Below are 23,298 nucleotides of genomic sequence, written 5' to 3' on the forward strand. Positions count from 1 at the left end.
GCCGGCATAAAGTCGATCATGAAATCTGCCAAAATTTGAGATTTAATGGCTGTCCGGGGTCGATATTCAATATCGTACCCACTTACTTCTATGGCTCATTGTCACACCTACTTTTTTACTGCCCGAGGGGGATATAAGGGAGTTTTTTCAATTAAAGTGATATTATTCGAAATGAGATTATTTTATTTAATTTTTTCAGAGTCTCCATTTGGAATAATTTAATTTTTTGGTGTCCCAAGTCACCGGTTTATTTTTAAATCCCAAATTGAGGAAATTTTTGACTTTATTTAAAAGTCTGCGAACCAGATATTCTAGATAAGGAATTCTGTTAACCCGGGAGAAGGTGTTAGGCATTTTCGGGTTCCGTGATTCTAGCACGGTCGCTTAACGATTTATACTTGGCTTAAGTTGTCTAATAGCTTATTTTAGAACCTATGTGCATTTACCTTTTTACTACTTTTAATTGCTCAAACATTCATGATTATGGAACTATCTTGAAAACGAGTCACGCGTACGTGTACTCATTCGGTTTGGCGCATCAAGAATCATGTCACGCGTACGTGTCCATAACTAATAATGCTTTATTAATATTAAGAAATTTTGATTGAAATTGCGCAAACGCATAACTCGATTTATTTTAAAAATCATAATTATGTCATGTGAACATGTACACAATCACGATGATAAATTTAAACATATTCATAATTCTTCCCAAACTTTGAGATTATTGTAATTCCAAATTTATGGACAAGATATTATTGGGGAGCAAATAGGCTAGCTAACATAATCTATTACTTGGCCAGATTCTTTATGGCTCAAAACTCACCTTATGGCCCATTCTTATTTCTTGCCAAGAAAGGAACAACTCTAATTTTTCCATCTACCCAATTAAAAGCATTTATTCAAGAACCAAGACTAGACAGGATACATCACAATCGAAATAAAAACTAATTAAAATAATTTAAACGAAAACTAAGACATGCTACTCAAACAACGTAGAATCACAAATCAAGTAATACGCGCATCAAACTATCATAACAAAATGAAACGAGAATTAAAATTGAGAAATAGACCTTTTATTGATGCACCAAAGCTGAAAATTGCAAATCAATTGGGCTAAACAAAGCAATAATCCTTGGACCGAAACACCAAAATTACAAACCGAAATCTCGAATCGGCACTGGAATGCCCAAACTCGGACTCCCACTTCCTCAAACGCCAATAATTCATGCCTATATGTTTCTTTATGTTTGGACTATAACGCAATTTCTCAATGGGTCCTTTCACTTCAAGTACATCGCCTTAATCTAGTATATGCATTAGAAACTCCATAGTATGATGTAAACTCAGTGAGTAACCATTTCCAAGGACCATGTAGTGTCAAGTTTCTTTATTGGAATTGTTGAACCTTCATTGCAACTTCAAGTGCCAGGTCATAAGAAAGAGTTTCTTAAGATGAGTATTTTCATCAAATGTAGCTGAGTAATTTATAAAAAATTGTACTTTGACAACAAGATCGTGCTCTGGTTCATGATTTTTAGAGATTTTAGGGGCAGTGTCACGGTTGCCGTTTTTTAGTCTAGGTCCTAGGTATTGAAAACTTAGGGTAGAGTTTCTATAATTGAGTATTTTATATGGAGGTGGGAAGGGATGATGGTCATTGGATTAGAACGAAATAGATAGTTAGGATTAAATCTTGCACTTAAGTGGGCTAATGGGTTGGGAAGAATGTGCTAAGGGTAATTGGGTTGGACCATGTCTTTTGGGTTTAAACTTAGGCTAAAAAGACCAAATAATACAATGTATCTATAAAAATGTAAAAATCACTCTAAATTAAAATAAACTAATATAAAACTAAATATTACCAGTGAAACTAATTTTTTTTTATTTTCAAATGTTATAATACTATAGATATACTAATTGACTTTAACCTAAAGATGAAAAATATTTTTTGTAATTTTTATTTTTTGTAATAAAAATAAAGTAAAAAAGTCAAAACTATTTAAAATAGCGATATTAGACCAAAACTAAATATTTAACGCTAAAATATGTAAAATCTTAGGGAGGGGCAAAAATTACATGTCTACAGCTGCCCCTCTTTGACTAGAAACGCAAAGAGTTTTTAGAAAAAAAATGACAAGACATGTATTTTGACCCGACCTTTATTTAAAGAGACTAAAAACTAGAAAAAGGAGAATGTGATCGAGCCCTGGTATCTGAGTTGCCTACATATCCTTGGTTATAAATGAATCAGGCCACGTGTAGTTCAGAAGTAAATGAGGTGATAGAGTATATCAAGGTGGAGAGCCGATTGAGGTACCATCGAGGTTCGGTCCGCGGTCCCGTTATTACATCAAAAAATAAAAATTGAAAAAACTAACTAAGCCTATCAGCTACGAGTTACAAGATTCCTATCTATGAGTTTTCTGAAACTTGATCTTGAGTCTTGGTTGGTTCTTCATGCGGACTTTGATCTGAATCTTGATGCTTGTTAGCTGCAGGTGCTGGTTCATTCCTTTTTCAACTTCTCGGATCAAGGCAGGGCATGCAAAGCTTGTGACTTCAATCACGTCTTGAGCAGTCTACATCTGTTCTCCGCTTCTGCACTTTGAGTTCACTTTTTTTTTCTTTTTCTTCTTTTGTCTTTATTCTGGATTGAGACTCATTCTTTTGGTCGTCTCAAATCCTTGTGCCTTGAGGTAAAACCTGCTCAGACACCAAAACAAACAATCGAACAAAATTTTTCTGCCCCAGTTTTCACTAGGAAAATTTTGTGAGTTATTGTAACAAAATTCTAAACTACTTCTTTATTGAAAGCAATAAAATTAGGATTGTGTATCCTTGAGAAAAAGAGATTAGGGAGTGGAGACCATATATCTAAAATGAAATCGACTGGGGATTGTAGGCCCTAAGTTGGAAAGATTACCAGGTTATGCTGGCATCAACTAGGGAATTGGACTCTATGTTGGAAAAGATTACCAAGTTATGCTAGCATCCACTAGTGAGACCCTATGTTGAAAAAGATTACCAGGTTATACTGGCATCAACTAGGGAATGAGACCCTATTTTGGAAGAGAAAACTAAGGAGTGGAGACCCTATGTCTAAAACGAACCAAGAAGGATTTTTGTTTTTTTTTTGTTTTGGAAGAAAATCATCATTTTTTGTGCTTGAGAAAATCATTCTTTTAAACAAATTGCTCAAATGCTTTTTTTCAAAGGCATGAACAAATGACTTTTTTTTTCGAGACATCCTCTTCTTTTTTCTTTTTTTAAGAAATTATTATCCTAGGAGAAAATTCATCAGATTAGGTTTCTTTTTTTTGTATCTTAGGAGAAAGATTCGTCAGACTAAGATTCTTTTTTTTGGTATCTTAGGAGAAAGATTCATCAGACTAAGATGTTTATCCTAGGAAAAAATTTATTAGACTAGGTTTTCTATCTTAGGAGAAAGATTCATCAGACTAAGATTTCGATCATAGGAGAAAAGTTCATCAGACTAGGTCTCTTTTTCGATATCTTAGGAGAAAGATTCATTAGAGTAAGATTTCTATCCTAGGAGAAAATTCGCCAGACTAGGTTTTCTATCTTAGGAGAAAGATTCATCAGACTAAGATTTTGATCCTAGGAGAAAAGTTCATCAGACTAGGTCTTTTTTTTGTATCTTAGGAGAAAGATTCATCATACTAAGATTTCTATCCTAGGAGAAAATTCGTCAGACTAGGTTTTCTATCTTAGGAGAAAGATTCATTAGACTAAGATTTTGATCCTAGGAGAAAGTTCATCAGTCTAGGTCTTCTATCTCAAGAGAAAGATTCATCAGACTAAGATTTTGATCATAGGAGAAAATTCATCAGACTAGGTCCTTTTTGTTATCTTAGGAGAAAGATTCATCAGACTAAGATTTGATCCTAGGAGAAAGTTCATCAGACTAGGTTTTCTTATCTTAGGAGAAAGATTCACCAGACTAAGATTTCTATCCTAGGAGAAAGTTCATCAGACTAGGTCTTCTATCTTAGGAGAAAGGTTCATCTGACTAAGATTTTGATTCTAGGAGAAAATTCATCAGACTAGGTCCTCTATCTTAGGAGAAAAATTCATCAGACTAAGATTTTATTAGGAGTAAATCCATCAGACTAGGGGGTTTTACCCTAGGAGAAAAAATGTGAGTGCCATGGTAACATTTTATGCACATTATCAAGACAAATAAAGGCAAAAAGTTGAGAAACTTCCATTTGTCGACTCTTCTCTTCTCTTTTTTTTTGTATTTTTCTTTCCTTTTCTCTTTTTTTTTTTTAAAACCACTTTCTTTGCACTGCTTTGTTCATGTTTCAAACAAAGAAAACTTTGCCAGTTCTAAAAGGTGGTGGTCGGTTTGTGGCCTTGAGTCTTGAGCAGCTGGCTTTTGCTCAATCATCTCGAGTCGGTCTCAAAAGGCTTTTGTTCTATACCAACTCAGATTGTTTAACACCCAATACCATTAGTATTTGCGGCTCAATCAGCCTTATCCCAACTGGAGATCTTTGCTTAGCTGCTTTTGAGCAATTGGTCTGTCAAAGAAAATCACAAGTTATCTTTGCTTGCGCCAAATAGGCTGACAAGAGTCTTGGGGGAAGATTTTGCATGAATCCCCAAGGCATGTTGACTGTAACAACTGAGTGAGCTGGCCAAATTTACTTTGTGCAACTGAAAAGCTGGTAGTGGATTTTGAAATTTTTTCTTGCTTGTTTTGACAAGGACTGACTCAAAGTGAAGAACACAATGATGCAAAAAAACAATATTAACAAGAATTGCCCCTGTCGGGAAAGATAGAAGGAAGGTTTTTTTTTAATAACTAGTCTTAATGATCATGACATGCATTTTGGACTTAACTGTCTGATCTATCAAACTGATCCAATCTTCCCTTTTACCATTCTTATGACCGTTGAAGTCGGGCTTGTTCGTTTCAATCCTTTGCATCAGCTTCACGACTCACATTCGACTAGTGGTGTCTCAAGGGGTTTTCACCAACAAGTCTTTCTCATTTATTTATCTCTTCTTACTATCGCCTTACAGTACCCGTGAAGGTTTTCACTAGTAAGACTCTCTCATTTTCTTTTGCATTCTTGTGCGAGCAACTTGACAGTGTTCTATGTCACGTGACAACCATTGCTCATTGCATGCTTCTCTTGTCATTCTTGAAGGCATATCGGGAGGTCTTTATTTGGAAGGTTTTGGATAGGGTTGGACAGAAGGGTCGGCATGAAGGCTCAACGTAGACTCAAAATGAAGGGTTATAGACTTACAACTCTTGGAATCGACTCTTTCAAAAGTAAAATAAAATCTTTGCCCCAGTTTCAGATACTGGGGATTTTTTTTCCTAAATTCTTATTTAGTTGGACCGAACCGTGAGCTGCTTACGTATCCTTTTTTAAAGGAATCAGGTCTAACGTAGTTCAAACATCTGACCTAACTATAATTTTTCTTTCTGTTCCTCTTTTTCTCTCTTTTTCTTTTCCTTTTTGTTTTCCCCAGCTTCTATTTTTTTTGACTTTCAAAGAACTGCCCTAGTTTGTACTCTTGGGGCACGGACTTTTATTGTTATTACTTTTTTTTCATCTTCTTTTTCACTTTTTTCATTTCATTTTTTTTTGTTTGGACTTTTGACTCTAAACTTGATTCCAAAAGAGGGTGGTCAAAGAAAATAACACAGGCTCAAAAGGGATAATGAAGGATATAAAGTGTTTGGATACCAGAAAAAAGGGCCTCCCAGCCTCGAGAATGCTAATTATAGTATCCTTTTGTGGTCACAACATTGATGAGCATGTCCGTCTTCTTGGTATTTCGTGGTCGAAAGACACTTTCCATCTATTAATGTCAAACTTTCGACCTAGCTTCAATTGATTCAATATCCTCACGCCCGATCTTCACAATGATTTGAAGGTAAATTTACTCGACCTTAATTCCAAAGTATTTCAACTCTTTATTCATCCTCAAAAGTATTTTTTCTGTTATCCAATTCCAGATTAAATCAGTTTCTAAGATCTGGCCAAAATTTCCGCATGCATGTCATGTCATTAGAACTAGCGAGACAAGAACTAGGAACAGAATGACACAAAAGGACAAACTGTATTTTATTGAGTAAAGGATGAAAATGGTTTGACTACAAGACAAACAACCTAAGATCCAAGTTACAAACCTAATATAACCCGGATAATGAAAATAGCAACAAAACAGACAGACATGACTCATACAAACAGAATAGAAGGATAGAAGGGTTTGACTTAATAAAACAAATAAAATCTGGGTCACAACCCTGAAATAACCCAAATAATAGAAAAAACATCAAAACAAGCTACCAAGATTCCTTCCTAGTGAGGAGGGAATGACTTTTCAATTGCTAAGCTTGATATTTAGCCACAAATTTGCTCATCAGAATCACCATGGCCTTCTCCAATTTCAGTCGGCAAGTTCCCGAGAGAATTCTCATTCTCCATGTCACCACGCATCATCCCCACAAAGTGTGCATCATCGTGTGCAGGTAAAGAATTTTGCGTGATATTCTGGGTGTCACTATCTTGGATCATAATCAACTTTTCCTAGATCATCCTTTATATTTCTCTTTTCAAATCCCGACAACTTTCAACATTGTGCCCCTGGGCATTAGAATGGTATTCATACCTTTTAGAAGGGTCAAAGCTTCTTGCACGTGGGTCCATATGATTTGGAGGAATGGGTGCAATCATGTCATTATGCTTTAACTTCTCAAATAAGCTTGCATAGGACTCTCCTATTGGTGTAAAATTATCTTTCAACCTTTGTTCCCCCTATACCCCTGGCTTGGATGTGGGTAATAGGGAACTTGAAATTTTTGTGGAGGCTGGAGGAGATTTTACGGTGCTCGTGCTTGCCTTTTGGGGTGTTTTGGGGGCTGGCCAACATACTGAGGTGGAGTAATAGAGTATTGTGTGTTCTGAGGTGGATAGTAATGCTCAGGGTAGTCATGGGAAACTTGATGAGGCTGCTCATACCTTCGAGGTGTTCTCCTGGGACCTCTTCTCGACCCTGTTGTCAGCATGATTTCTTCATCCTTCTCATTCGTGTCACTAAAATTATCAGATTCAACCTGGACAACATGAATTGCGGCTTTAAGAACTGCTTGACTTATAATTTTGCCTGTCTTAAGACCATTGTCTACCATTTCTCCCATTTTGATTGCTTTCGAGAAGGATTTGCCAATTGCGGACATCATATTTTGAAAATAATTTGGCTCTTGATCCTGAATAAAGACAGTGATTAGCTCGTGGTCATCCATGGGTGGCTTAACTCTAGCTGCTTGCTCTCTCCATTTAATGGCATATTCCCTGAAACTTTCAGTTGGTTTCTTCTTCAGGTTCGAAAGGAAATTGCAGTTAGGGGCAATGTCAATGTTGTATTGGAACTGTTTGACAAAGGCTTGTGCATGTCATCCCAGACATACCAATGAGACGTGTCTTGATCCATAAACCATTCGGACAGTACTCCCGTCAAGCTTTCCCCAAAATTAACTATTAGCAATTCTTCATTTCTTCCCGCACCTCTTAGTTGATTGCAATACCTTTTCAGGTGGGCTATGGGGTCTCCATGTCCATCATACTTTTCAAATTTGGGAGTCTTGAAACCAGGTGGCAAGTGGACATCGGGGAACATACATAGATCCTTGAAGTCAATACTCTTCTAACCTGTCAACCCTTGCATGTTTTCAACCGTTGTTCTAAGCTTTTCACTTTTTGGGTCATTTCTTCCTGTGCCATCTTTCGGGCAGGCTTCTCAATATTTGCAGGAAGATCAAACAAGTACGAGTGGTACTTAGGAGAGTGGTACTGCTTTTGCTGGGTAGCAAATTGTGACTCAGACAAGGTTGTCCTTGGCCATTGGCCCATGCTTTACACATTTTGGTCATTTGTTGTTTCAGTATTCTATTTTCCTCAAACACAGTAGACTCTTGTTGAACCCTCTGACCCTGAGTCCTTTGAGCACTTGTAACAGCTTCAATGTCAGTTATCATTTTTCCTTGGATGTTGTGTTGTCCGCTTACCACAAACCGTCCACCTCAAACTTTCTTCACAATTCGAAACAAAAGACACGTTAGAATGGACTCAGTCAGTCCTTATTATTATAATCATTTTTTTTATTTTTTTATTTTTTTTCATTTTCATTTTTTTTGGTTGATCATACCTGATGTGGGTTGCCTACGTATCATGTGGGAACATGAATTAGATCTTGCGTAGTTCAGGAAGATTAGGAATAAAGTAAATAAACTAACTTGTTTTTGATTTTGGGCTTTTTCGAAAGAAAGACTTAAAAGAAGAAACAAAATATTTTTGGATTTCGATTTGTTTGTTTGTTATTTTTTTAAAAAAATTTTGAAAAGAAAGACTTCTAAAGAAGAAAGAAAATATTATTTTTTTGAATTTCGACTTTTTTTCTCTCTTTTTTTAATTTCGAAAGAAAAATTTCTAAAGAAGAAAGGAAATATTTTAGATTTTTTGGAATTTTATTTTGAATTTATGAAAGAAATGCTTCTAAAGTAAAAGGAAATATTTTTGAATCTTGAATTTTCTTTTCAATTTTTGAAAGAAGAATGAAAATATTTTTGGATTTTGAGAAGAGATTAAAAGAATATTTTTGTATTTTTTAAAAATTGGGGTCTAAAAGAAAGACTTTCTAAAGAAGCAAGTAATGGAAAATATTTTTTTGGATTTTTTAAAAATTGTGGGCTGGAACCGATGAGGTTTGCCTACGTATCTCACATCCGGTGAGAATCAGACCCACGTAGTTCGTCAGTTTTGACATAATTTGAAAAGTATGATATTGAATCACTTTCATTTTTGAAATACATTTTCCTTTCTTCCTTTTTTTACAAAAATTTTGGCAAAGTTTCATGGCATTTTCAAATATTGGGGTTTTTAGAACCATGTGAATTCTCTATCCTACCTCACTCTTGGTTTTTCTGTTGTTTTTCCTTCCTTAGCCGGTCAACATACAAGCCGAAGCAAATAAATATACAAATAGCACGTAAGATGCATCAGGATGGTCTTTCATTTCGGGTACACCTGTCCTAGACGGACCCAACCCCTGTGCTGAGTCCCCAAAGTCAAATGCAAGTGATGCAAACGAATGTTCCTACTAGGGATCCGGCATGAGGCTATATTATTCTAGGTTTAAACCTGGGGTTGGGTTCTAAACCTGGCTTACCCAAGCGGACAACTTGAACCGAGGTGGGGGCGACGTACCGGGAGCACGAAAGTCTACCCGACCTTGTTGCTGGCCCAGCCTCGTTCTATTTGGTATAACTTCTAACATAAAAGTGGGACACGCGAACGTGTGCACAATTTTTTAGAAGACTTAGAAGGGAGGCGTAAAAAGACAATTTAATACAATTCAAATAATATCAAAGCGGTAAATAAGCGGCAATTAGCACATTAGGTCCACAAAATACTGTAATATCAACAATAAATAAAGCCAAGTAAAAATCATATTAACAAGCTCGAATTTTGAACCCTGAACCAGAAGTTCTAGGTTCTTTTCCCTAGCAGAGTCGCCAGAGCGGTCACACCTCTTTTTTTACCGTCCGAGAGGGGATATAAGGGAGCTTTTCTAATTAAAGTAACATTATTCGAAATGGGATAATTTTATTTAATTTTTCAGAGTCGTCACTTGGAATAATTTATTTTTTGGTGTCCCAAGTCACCGGTTTATTTTTAAATCCCAAATCGAGGAAATTTTCGACTTTATTTAAAAGTCTGCAAACCAAAAATTCTAGATAAGGAATTCTGTTAACCCGGGAGAAGGTGTTAGGCATTCTCGGGTTCCGTGGTTATAGCACGGTCGTTTAACGATTTATACTTGGCTTAAGTTGTCTAATTGCTTATTTTAGAACCTATGTGCATTTACCTTTTTACCGATTTTAATTGCTCGAACATTCGTGATTATGGAACTATCTTGAAAACGAGTCATGCGTATATGTACTCATTTGGTTTGGCGCGTCAAGAATCATGTCACGCATACGTGTCCATAACAAATAACACTTTATTAATATTAAGAAATTTTGATTGAAGTTGCGCGAACGCATACCTCAATTTATTTTAAAATCATAATTATGTCATGTGAACGTGTACACAATCACGATGATAAATTTAAACATATTCATAATTCTTTCCAAACTTTGAGATTATTGTAATGCCAAATTTATGGACAAGATATTATTGGGGAGCAAATAGGCTAGCTAACATGATCTATTACTTGGCCAGATTCTTTATGGCTCAAAACCCACCTTATGGCCCATTCTTATTTCTTGCCAAGAAAGGAACAACTCCAATTTTCCATCTACCCAATTAAAAGCATTTATTCAAGAACCAAGATTAGACGGGATACATCACAATCGAAATAAAAACTAATTAAAATAATTTAAACGAAAACTAAGACATGTTACTCAAATAACGTAGAATCACAAATCAACTAATACGCGCACCAAACTATCATAACAAAATGAAACGAGAATGAAAATTGAGAAATGGACCTTTTATTGATGCACCAAAGCTGATAATTGCAAATCAATCGGGCTAAATAAAACAATAATCCTTGGACGGAAATACCAAAATTACAAACCGAAACCTCGAATCGGCATTGGAATGCTCAAACTCGGACTCCCACTTCCTCAAACGCCAATAATTCATGCCTATATATTTCTTTATGTTTGGACTATAACGCAATTTCTCAATAGGCCCTTTCACTTCAAGTACATCGCCTTAATCTAGTATATGCATCAGAAACTCCATAGTATGATGTAAACTCAGTGAGTAACCATTTCCAAGGACCATGTAGTGTCAAGTTTCTTTATCGGAATTGTTGAATCTTCATTGCAACTTCAAGTGCCAGGTCATAAGAAACAGTTTCTTAAGATGAGTATTTTCATCAAATGTAGCTGAGTAATTTATAAAAAGTTGTACTTTGCCAACAAGCTCGTGCTCTGGTTCACGATTTTTTAGAGATTTCAGGGGCAGTGTCACGACTGCCGTTTTTTAGTCTAGGTCCTAGGTATTGAAAACTTAGGGTAGTGTTTCTATAATTGGGTATTTTATATGGAGGTGGGAAGGGATGATGGTCATTGGATTAGAAGGAAATAGATGGTTAGGATTAAATCTTGCACTTAAGTGGGCTAATGGATTGGGAAGAATGAGCTAAGGGTAATTGGGTTGGACCATGTCTTTTGGGTTTAAACTTAGGCTAAAAAGACCAAACAATACAAATCTATAAAAATGTAAAAATCACTCTAAATTAAAATAAACTAATATAAAACTAAATACTACGAGTGAAACAATTTTTTTTTTAAATGTTATAAATACTATAAATATAAATATACTAATTGACTTTAACCTAAAGATGAAAAATATTTTTTGTAGTTTTTATTTTTTGTGATAAAAATAAAGTAAAAGAGTCAAAACTATTTAAAATAGCAATATTAGCCCTAAAATGAATATTTAACGCTAAAATGTGTAAAATCTTGGGGAGGATCAAAAATTATATGTCTACACCCATTTGGCCAATTGTCCCAAGCATTCGGGTTTATGCATTATATTTCGCAATGGGTAAGTAGTCACAACACATATAAGATGACACTGAAAATATGGTTTTGGTTTCCTAGAGGCACTTAACAAACAGAGCGCCAATTTTTCTAGGTTAGGGTACCTAGTTTCGGCTTCATCAAGAATCCTGCTAACATAGTAAATTGGAAATTGCGTACCTTGCTCTTCCCCGATACAGACTCCACTTACCGCTACCTCCGATACTGCTAAGTACATGCATAGTTGTTTGGCTGCCTTCAGCGTGTGAAGCAGTGGTGGACTCAATAGATATCGCTTGAGTTCCTCCAAGGCCCGTTGGCATTCCGGGGTCCATGAGATGTTCTTCTTCTTTAGTAGCGAGAAGAATCGGTGGCTTTTATCGGAGGACCTCGAGATGGATCGCCCCAGGATGGCTATGCGCCAAGTTAACCTTTGCACGACCTTTACGTTGTCCACCACTATGATATCTTCGATGTATTTGATCTTGTCGGGGTTGATCTCGATTCCCCGATTGGATATCATGAACCCGAGGAATTTACCCGATCCGACTCCAAATGCACACTTTTCCGGGTTCAGCTTCATATTGTACTTTTTCAATATGCTGAAGGTTTCCTACAAATGTTTTAAATGATCCTCTGCTCGCAGGGACTTAAGCAACATATCGTCAATGTAAACTAAGGGTGTTAAACGGGTGGGTCGAGCCAGGCCGGGTTGGGAAAAAATGAAACCAGTCGGGTTTCAATCCGGACCGGTTACGGGTTAGGGCTTACCGGGCTTAACGGGTCCGGATCCATCCGGGTAAAAAATGAACCGTAAGGGTTATGGGTCCAAGGGGCCGGCCGGGTTAGTGTTATTTTATTTTTTTGTATTTTGTATAATTATTGAAATTTATATTAATATAAAGTAAAAATATAAAGAATACAATAAAGATGGAAAAAATATTGCACTTATAATTTGCAACTACTTTTTTTATTTCAAACTTACAAATTGAAGTTTGCATTTAACAACAAGTAAATTAACGAAAAAAAGAGAAACTAAATTTTCATTGCATAATAATATTTCAAATTAATCTAACAAACTAAAACATTAAGCATAAATACATCTAATAATTTTAAAATAACACAAATTATCTCAAATCAACTTAAATACGAACTTCTAGAGGATGCTCAAGACAACTCTGTGCCCACCCACTTTAGACGAAGATTTAAAACTAGACCACAGTTCTTGCACTTTACTTTGTGAACTTCTTCATTTTCTTCTACCACCTCAAAGTGTTCCCAAACATATGAGCTCACTCTAGAAGTACGGTGCATGATTTAACTTGAATTGAGAATATGAGTTTGAGAAATAAGATATGAGTGAAGAAATGAAGAAGAGGGAGGGGGGTGCATTTATAGTTTTTCAAAGGGCTAAATTAGTAATTACAAAAGGTGTTATTTTATAAAAACAATTGCCCAAAAAGAGCTATTTATGCAATAATAACGTTGGGCAACTGACCATTGCCAACGTTCTTCAACCTTAAAAATTTTTGAAATCTAATCGTTAAACTGGTCCGGGTCGGGCCGGTTAACCAGTTCTACAAGGATTTTGGTTGACCGAGTTTGACCAGTCTGATTAATTGGATGAATGAAAGTGAATGGACCAACCCCCCAAACCCCAGTAACCCAGCCCACCTGGTCCCCCTATGTACCGGTCCAGGCTGGTTCGATTTTCAACTGGTTCGGGCAGGTCCAGAAATGGGTTGACCCGACCCGTTTAACACCTTTAATGTAAGCTTCCATTGATTTTTCTATTTGTTCCTCGAACATCCGGTTTATTAGGTGTTGATAAGTGGTACCAATATTTTTTAATCTTAATGGCATCACGTTATAGCAGTATGTGACGTACTTAGTGATGAAGGAGGTTTTTTCCTGATCATCCGGGTTCATCCGTATTTGGTTGTACCCGGAATAGGCATCGAGAAAATTGAGGATCTTGTGGCCGGTTGTGGCATCGATTATGCGATCGATGTTGGGCAAAGCAAAAATTTCCATGGGACACGCCTTATTCAAATCCTTATAGTCTAAACATATTCTTAATTTGTTTCCTTTTTAAGGACTACCACTACATTTGCTAACCAATCTGGATAGTTAACCTCCCGAATGGACCTTATTTTAAGGAGTTTAGATACATCGTCCTTGATGAAAGCATGTTTGACCTCGGACAGGGGTTTCCTCTTCTTCTTGATCAGATGGAATTTTGGGTCTAGGCTTAGCTTGTGAATGGTTATTTTCGGTGGGATCCCTGTCATATCAAGATGGGACCAAGCGAAACAATCTTTGTTAGTTATAAAAAATTTAATGAGTTTTTTTCTTGAGCTCAGGAGTTATCCCCGTGCCCAGGTATACCTTCCGATCGGGTAGATGCTCGATCAATATGACTTGTTCCAATTCCTCGATCGTTGATTTAGTGGCATAGGAATCATTAGGGACTATAAAAGATCTAGGAACCCCATAATCATCGTCTTCATTAGCCCCCTGTTTATCCGGTTGGGTCGTTGCCGGTGTCAGTAATTGCTATTTAGCCTCCTGCTTTGTACCCAAACTTGGTTCATTTGACGTTGCGAGTGTTGATATCAGAATCACCTCTTCGACTGCAAACATTTCCTTTGCAGCTGGTTGTTCTCCGTAGATTGTTTTAATCCCTCCTGGCGTTGGAAATTTTAACACTTGGTGAAGAGTCAAGGGCACTGCCCTCATGTTGTGGATCCAAGGCTTCCCCAACAGGGAGTTGTACCTCATGTCTCCTTCGATCATATAAAACTTAGCTTCCTAGATAATCCTGGCGGCATTCGCTGGTAATGTTATCTCTCCCTTAGTGGTTTCACATGTCATGTTGAATCCGTTTAGAACTCGGACCGCATGCACGGTTTGATCTTATAGACCGAGTTGTTCTACAACTCTCGACCGGATGATGTTGGCCGAGCTACTTGGATCAATTAATACACGTTAAACTTGAAATTTATTTATGATTACAAATATTAGCGGTGCATTGTTATGGGGCTGTACGATACCTTCCGCGTCCTCGTCGTTGAAAGAGAAAGTTCCTTCTGGTATGTATTATCGAGTCCGTTTTTCCCTTGTGATGGATACTTTGGTGCGTTTTAACATCGGCCCTTGAGGAACATCGATCCCACCGATGATTATGTTAATGACATGTTGAGGTTCTTCTTGTTCGGTTTATTTATTAGAATCCCTGTTTCTGAAATGATTCTTGGCTCGGTCGCTCATAAATTCTCAAAGGTGCCCGTTATTGAATAACCAGGCTACCTCCTCCCTCAACTGTCGGCAATCCTCTGTTCTATGGCCGTGAGTGCCATGATATTTGCACATCTGGTTAGGATCCCTTTGGGTTGGGTCGGATTGTATAGGTTGAGGCCATTTGGTGTCCTTGATGCGTCCGATAGCTGATACAATGGCAACATCATCAACATTAAAGTTACATTCCGATAACCTTGGTGCTTCTTTAGGCCCGATAGGCCTGTCGAAACTATTCTTGCTCATGAGTCCCCGGCTGCTCTGGCCTCGTTCATTTCTCCTTTTATTTCTCATAGAATTCCGTCCAGACCTGCTGCTTCTTCGATCTTCATTGTATGACTAGTATGGATCCCTATTTGACCTCGGTTCACGGTCGATATCTCTCTTGAATCTGTCGATGGTTGTAACAGTAAAAACAAACCCGGAAGGAGCCCTAAGTTGATCATCTTCGACTCTGATTTTCGATTGATATCGGTTATGCACATCAGCCCAAGCAATAGTCGGATACTCTATCAAATTCTGCTTCAGCTGTTGTGAAGCCACCGAGCTTCGAACATTGAGTCCTTGGGTGAAAGCTTGAACGACCCAATCATCAACTACCGGAGGCAGATCCATGCGTTCCCTTTGAAACCGAGACACAAACTCCCTGGGCATCTCATTATCCTTCTGTCTTACTTTGGAAAGGTACGGCTTCCTAGTTTCGACCTTGATAGCCCCAACGTGAGCTTTCACGAAAGAGTCTGCAAGCATAGCAAATGAGTCAATAGAATTAGGAGGTAAGTTGTGATACCATATCATAGCTTCCTTCGACAGGGTCTCTCCGAATTTCTTCAACAAGACAGACTCGATCTCATCATCCTCCAAGTCGTTTCTTTTGATAGCGCATGTGTAGAAAGTGACATGCTCATTTGGGTCGGTCGTTCCGTTGTACTTATGAATCTCAGGAATGCAGAATTTTTAGGGATCAGCTTTGGAGTCACACTCGGAGGGAAAGGTTTTTGTACGAACTTCTCAGAATCCAGGCCTTTTAGTATTGGTTGCGCCCCCTAATTTGGTCGACCCTGGAATTATAGGTTTCTACCTTTTTGTCATTTGCTTCGATTTTCTTCTCCCCTGATTTCCCATTTTGTCAGCTTTTCGAGCATTTTTATGATCTCGGGGTTGGTCCCTAACTCGTTTTCATTTGACCTCTCTGCAACCGGTTCTTTTCTGCAGGTGATTTCCCGGGATGGATCGAGTTCAATTCTACTCGGTGCGCGGCTTTGGTTTTGTAACTGAGATATCGCCTCCTGTTGAGCCTATAACATTTTGAAGATCATCTGTAGATTGATTCTGCCTCCTCCATTGTTTTGAGTATTCTGCGCTATCGATTGGGATCCACCACGGATGCTATGCTCGGGGTCGGTCGGTAGGTTTGTGTCGATAGCCACCTACGAGTTAGCGTCCAACGGTCCCGCGACTTATATTCTGATGAGATCAACGGGTGGTACCTCATTAACGGGCGCTATGTTGTTATTTTCACCACGGTAACCGGACTCATTGTCAACAAGTGGGGGTGCCAATTGTGAATTTGACATTTTAAGCTTTAACCTGAAATTAGAGGCACTTCAAAGAACAAGTGTAAAGTAGTGTGTGTTATGAAAAATTTGTATCAAATAACCACTATTATACTTAACCCCACGGTGGACGCCAAACTGTTTACCTCAAAATTGGATAATAATTGAATCTGTAAGTGGTTTTAAGGATACGTGGGTTAATTGACACAAAACGATAAATTAAATTGCAATTGAAATAAAGTATGATAAAGTAAATTCAAACCACACGAATTGAACAGTTACAACCTTGGGGAGGAGGGGGTGAGCCACCCTTGAACATAATGTACTTTGATCAGTGTCAAGACACAGTTGAGTAAGAGCTTAAAGAGATAGTAACAGTATATTGCTTCTGAATGCGTGTTATAATATCTTTTACAAGTAATTAGACCGCCTTACATAAGAAGAGATTTCTATATTATATACAACTCTATAAAAGGTAAAAAAACTCTTGATTCACTGATTTGCCAGTTCCTTCTTGATACGTGCCGAGATTTCCACCGTAATATCTGCCCTGTTACGGATATTTCGGTCGTATGTTATTTCGGTCTTCTGTTGGTTACACTGATAATGCTTCCTCGAGCTTGTTGGGGGTCAGGGTTGATTCCGGGATCACAGACTCAATGTTCTTGAGGACATACATTCTGATCTTGGATTTCTGGTCCGGTGGGACTTGGGGTCTATCTTCAGCCCCTCACGTTTCGAGCCCGATATATCATGTCGTAGATGGGCCCAATTTCTACCGTATACAATATGTAAATATCATTACAATGTATTTATAAAATGTTTACTTTATAATTATGGTCATAGATCTACTGGTCTTGTCTTTGTATAGTAATGGACTACTTTTATATAACTGCGCAGCTAATTATATAATATATTTTATTTTAACTAATTTTAGGTATCGGCAGCGACCCTTATCGCCATTAAAGGTGTAATTACAGAAATATTTTGTCGCCGCTAAAAATATTATGTTGCCATAGGTCGCTAGTTCTAGGGGCGATCGGAGATACTTTCCGTGGCGACTCTATGGTCATCTAGCGACTTTAGTCGCCACAGAAGTCCAATTAGTTGTCGTCTTCCTAATTAATTGAAATAATTACAGAAAATTTAGAAGGAACAAATGAAGAAATTATATGTGGTTCTTCTAACAGTAAAATATTTTATTAAAATAAATTTAATTCATCAAAACGACTAATCTATATTTCTGACCTAAAAAAAGTACTAATATTTTGCATTTTAAATACTTTTTATATTTTGAACCATATAGGATGGTCCATGTATCTTGATAAAGAAAATGTTAGGTTTGCTCTTACATTATATTATTAAGAATCACAATGAATTAAATAAAAAATTGTAACGCATATTATCATGTACAATTTTAGTAATCTATCTTTTTAAATAATTTAAGGGTCATTGAGCTATACTTAGTAACCTACTATTCAAATTAAAGTTAATCGTATCAATTTTTATAGAGGTTATTCTTTTGCTAGGATATCTCCTAATTGATCTCTGAAGGCTAGAGATGATTTTACAGAGTTCGTCTGTATCTAGCCAAAATTAACAAATTAAAAGTCATGTTAGCGTTAAGATCAGATTATGTAAAGTTGTGAAGTTACCTTCTTCTTGTGCAAATTTATAAAATACGACTTTTAAGATTTTATGTTTGCTCTGTAAATTTTAGTTTAAAGGTCAACTAATGATTCTTATTTTGAATTATAAGTTGTTGAGTGTGCGAACAAAGTCCTATATTGGCAGCTGAAAAAATTGGGAGTCTACATATAAGATGTAAGAATCTCTTAATGTTGTGAGGCCTTTTCGGGAAAACTGTGCTGGCTTGTCCAAAGCGAACAATATCATACTATGTCGGAAAAACTCAGAAATAGCTATATTTACAACTGATAATTGAATAATAGTCACAATTTCAAAAGTAATTAAAATTTAGCCACTTTTTCATGTACAGATAAAATTTCAACAAAAATACTGTTAAAAATCCGAAAATATTCCAGCACAATATGTAGGATTTCCATCATAATATGCTGAAAGTTTATACGCAGCAAAACAATGACTATTTTTTAATGACTTCCCAAATGTTACTATTTCAATTACCGGTCCGAAAAATGGCTAGCCCGTGCTATTTTTACCACCGGCATATTAAAAATATCTTCGGGTTTGTTTAGCTCAACACAAGGAAATACTTACTAGGTACAATTTCATTTTGAAATATCAAAATCAGTATTGTAAATGTTAAAACTATTTGAGCTCCAAACTAATAATAGGTGCTGATGAGAATGGCTCGTTAAATTTCCTTTCATTAGAGGTAACTTCAAAATTTAAAGTTATCTGTTCAGAATTAGCGTAATTTTATTATATATTTTCTACATAGTTCGAGAAAAAAATTAAAGCTCGTTCAACTAATTGCAAAAGCTATTTTAGTTTATCTTTTTCCAAGAATGGTATTGGCGGCGACCCAATATCGTCGCCGGTAATAGTATATGCTGCTATCCGTAGCTAGTTCTAGAGGCGACCTAACGAGCGTACTTTCCGTGGCGACTTTCTGATCTTTTGTAGCGAATTTAGTCGCTAAATAACAAATACTTATAGTCTCATTAACTACTACAACAACAACAATCCAATAAAATCTCACCAGTGGGGTCTGGAGAGGGTGGAGTGTACGCAAACCTTACCTCTACCCCGGAGGTTGTTTCCAGGAGACTCTCAGCTCATATACAATAGATCCCTGACAACAACACAAACCTGAAAAATAATATCAGCAACGTGAGAGACAACAAATAAATGAAAAAGCAATAACACAAATATTATGCAAAAGTGTAAAACACAACATAAACCGTTGGTAGTACTAGACAAAACACTATCATACTAGCTGGTACAAAGAGTGAAACTGGGACAAAGAGGAAAATCGTTGGACTACCCCTTAACCTACAACCCTAATGCTCGACCTCCACATCTTCCAATCAAGAGTCATGTCCTCGAAAATCTAGAGTCGCGTCATGTCCTATCTGATCACCTCACCCCAATACTTCTTAGGCCGCCCTCTACCTCTTCTCGTACCTGCCAAAGCCAACCACTCACACCTCCTAACCGAGGCATCTAGGCTTTTCCTCTGCACGTGCCCGAACTATCTAAACCGCGCTTCCCGCATCTTGTCGTCCACCGGAGCCACGCTCACCCTCTCCCGAATATTTTCATTCCTAATCTTATCTAGCATAATGTTCCCGCATATCCATCTCAACACCCTCATTTCTCCTACTTTCATCTTCTGGATATGTGAATTCTTGTCTGGCCAACACTTAGCCCTATACAACATGGTCGGTCTAACCATTGCACTATAGAACTTACTTTTGAGTATCGGTGTCATATTCTTGTCACATAGGACTCCAGACACTAACCTTCATTTTATCCACCCCATCCCAATATGGTGCGTAACATCCCCGTCGATCTCCCCATCTTCCTGGATAATTGACCCTAAGTACTTGAAACTTTCTCTCTTGGGAATGACTTGTGAGTCAAGCCTCACTTCTACGTCCGCTTCCCCCGTCACGTCGTTGAACTTACACTCCACATATTCTGTCTTAATCCTACTTAACTTGAAATCTTTAGATTCCGAGGCCTGCCTCCACCTCTAGTCTCTCATTAATGTCGCCTCGCATTTCATCAATCAGAACTATATTATCACCGAACAACATACACCATGACACTTCTCCTTGAATATGGTGTGTCAGTGCGTCCATCGCCAGGGAAAATAAGAACAGGTGAGCGCAGATCTTTAGTATAACCCCATAACCACCGAAAAAGGCTCTGAGTCACCTCCCATAATCCTAACCCGAGCCATAGATCCATCATACATATTCTTTATCGCCCTAATATAAGCCACCGACACACCTTTCACCTCCAGACATCTCTAAAGGACGTCCCTAGGGAACTTGTCATACGTCTTCTCTAGGTCAATAAACACCATATGCAAATCCCTCTTCCGATCCTTTTATTGTTCCACAAACCTCCTGATAAGGTGGATAACTTCCGTAGTAGAACGACCTGGCATGAATCCAAACTGGTTTTCCGATATAGACACTACCCTCCTTATCCTCCCTTCCACCACCCTTTCCAAAACTTTCATGGTATGACTTAGCAACTCGATACCCCTATAGTTGTTACAATTCTGGATATCACCTTTGTTCTTGTACACCGGAACCATCGTACTCCACTACCACTCATCAGGAATCCTCTTCGTCTTGAAAATAATATTAAACAACCCAGTTAGCCACTCCAAGCCTGCTCTACCCGCATATTTTTAAAATTCTATTAGAATCTTGTCTGGTCCGGTCGCTTGCCCCGACTCGTCCTACCTATCGCTCCCACGACTTCCTCAACCTTAATGTGCCTACAGTACCTAAAGTCGCAGTGACTCTCGGAGTGCCCCAATTCCCCTAACACGATATTTCTGTCCCCCTCTTTATTAAGAAGTTTATGAAAGTACGACTGCCATCTTTGCTTAATTTGGGCCTCTTCCATCACTACTTGACCTTCCTCATCTTTGATGTACCTCACTTGATTCAGGTCGCGAGCCTTCTTCTCTCTCGCTTTGGCCAGCCGAAATAACTTCTTGTCCCCACATTTGCCCCCAAGTTCCTCATACAGCCGACCGAATGCAGCAGTCTTAGCCTCCGTAACCGCTAATTTTGCCTCCTTCCTAGACTCCTTATATCTTTCTCTGTTCGTTCTCCTCTGATCCTCGTCGGTGCTCTCTACTAACTTAAGGTAAGCCGCTTTCTTGACTTCCACTTTACCTTGGACCACATAATTCCACCACCAGTCGCCTCGGTGACCGCCAGAGTAACCCTTCGAAATCCCCAACACCTCTCTCATTGCCTCCCTTATACAGTCCGTCGTTGTCGTCCACATAGCGCTAGCGTCCCCACCACTCTTCTAGGCTCCCATAGCCGTTAGCCGCCCCTCCAACTCCCGCGTATTATCCTTAGTCAAAGCTCCCTACCCGATCCTCAACTGACCCCGTATAAACCTCTTCTTCCTTTTTATCAAGATACCAACGTCCATCACCAGGAGCTTATGTTGAGTCGCGAGGTTCTCACTCAAGATCACCTTGCAATCCTCGCACAATCTCCTATCACACCTCCTGGGGAGGAAATAGTCAATTTGAGTCTTAGCTACCATACTCTGAAAGTAACCAAATGCTCCTCCCTCTTCGAAAAAATAGAGTTCACGATCACCAACTCAAAAGCTCTAACGAAATCCAATAGTGAAGTACCATCCCCATTCCTAACACCAAAGTCGAAGCCACCGTGTACCTCGCCATAGCCACCATCAGATGACCCAATATGACCATTGAAATTCCCTCCTACGAATAACTTCTCCGTAGACGGAATACCCCGCACCACCTCATCCAGCGCCTCCTAGAAGTGCCTTTTAACCTCCTCGTCCAAGCCCGTTTGCGGTGCGTAAGCGCTAATGACATTCAAGGTGTTCCCTCCAACTACTAACTTAATCACCATCAATCTGTCATTCACCCGCCTAACCTTTATCACTGACTCTCTGAGCTCCTTATCTACCAAAATACCCATTTTGTTCTTGCCTTTAACGACTTCGGAGAACAACAATTTATACCCGTCTGCATTCCTCGCCTTCGATCCTACCCACCTAGTCTCTTCTACACATGCTATATTGACCCTCCTCTTCTGGAGAATCTTCGTCATCTCTATAGACTTACCCGTCAATGTCCCTATATTCCACGATCCAATTCTCAACCTACAGGCTCCCTTGTTCCCTTTACCCCCTATGGGTCCCGTACCAGCCCTGACCCTTGCCCTCCCCCCTCCCCACCACCCGCCCTCTCGAGGACATGACGCTACTCTGCCATTACAAACCACAGCCGCTATACCTACGTAAGACTTTAAAAAAAAAGCCAAACAGAACAACAAAGGAAGTAAATAGTAACTACAAGCCAACTACTAGACTGACTAGACTAGTACGAATTACTACGACAACAAAGTAACTACACAGGAGACAGAGAAATAGGAGGCGGGAGGTACCAATTCCTGCGAATAGAACCTTGACTTTCGACTTGGTATACTCCTGATGTTGTGGAACCCGACGTATAGTTGCTGCTCTACTGCTTCTGCGAGTGCACCTCCCTACCATCACCAAATAGCCACAAAAGTGATACCTGCAAAACACACAAACACCATAGAATCAAGAAAAATATAGGAGGACCGGGTTGTCACTGTCACCAGCGGCAGAAAAATGCGAATCTGGTAATTACCCACTTGAAGTCACAGAAAAAAAATTGACAAAATTACCTGTGGTTCTTTTAACAGTCAAATTCTTTATTAATAATGCTAAATCTTATGTGGAGACATTAAATCTCTTACTACACACCCAAATGACCCCAAAATTTTTAAATGCATGATCATTAACTTTTGTTTTCCTCAAAAAAAAAAAAACTATACTTTTAATTTTTTCCCAGAAACAAAAAACAACAAATAAGAAGGCACTTCAATCATTTGCATCTATAATATGAAATATTTCTTAAAGGCATTCTATTCTAGATGGAAAAAGTATAGTATTAGTTGTTTCCTAAGAAAATATAGTAGACTTCTCTATAACAAGATCAATATATAACATTCATTTATTATAAAAGCCAAGTTATTTATGAAACCAATTTTTATGTTATGTTATAATATATGTTTTATATAACAGCACTTCGCTATGACAGACAAAAAAATTCGGAACAAACGAGGCTATTAAATACTAATCCTGGCATTATTAATGGCAAAGCAATCTCATAAAATC

General features: G+C 38.1%; 1 protein-coding gene across 1 annotated transcript; it reads right to left on the bottom strand.

Moving 5' to 3' along the window:
* Positions 1-16,338: 16,338 nt before the first annotated feature.
* On the bottom strand, positions 16,339-21,393 carry LOC142161960 (uncharacterized). Its single transcript, XM_075218252.1, has 2 exons — positions 20,882-21,393; positions 16,339-16,468 (listed from the first exon to the last, which is right to left on the bottom strand). The coding sequence occupies exons 1-2, from the start codon at positions 21,391-21,393 to the stop codon at positions 16,339-16,341; spliced, it is 642 nt and encodes a 213-aa protein (XP_075074353.1).
* Between the last annotated feature and the right edge of the window lie 1,905 nt (positions 21,394-23,298).

Source organism: Nicotiana tabacum, chromosome 7 (genome assembly GCF_000715075.1).
Source record: "Nicotiana tabacum cultivar K326 chromosome 7, ASM71507v2, whole genome shotgun sequence".
In the NCBI taxonomy this organism is placed as follows: domain Eukaryota; kingdom Viridiplantae; phylum Streptophyta; class Magnoliopsida; order Solanales; family Solanaceae; genus Nicotiana; species Nicotiana tabacum.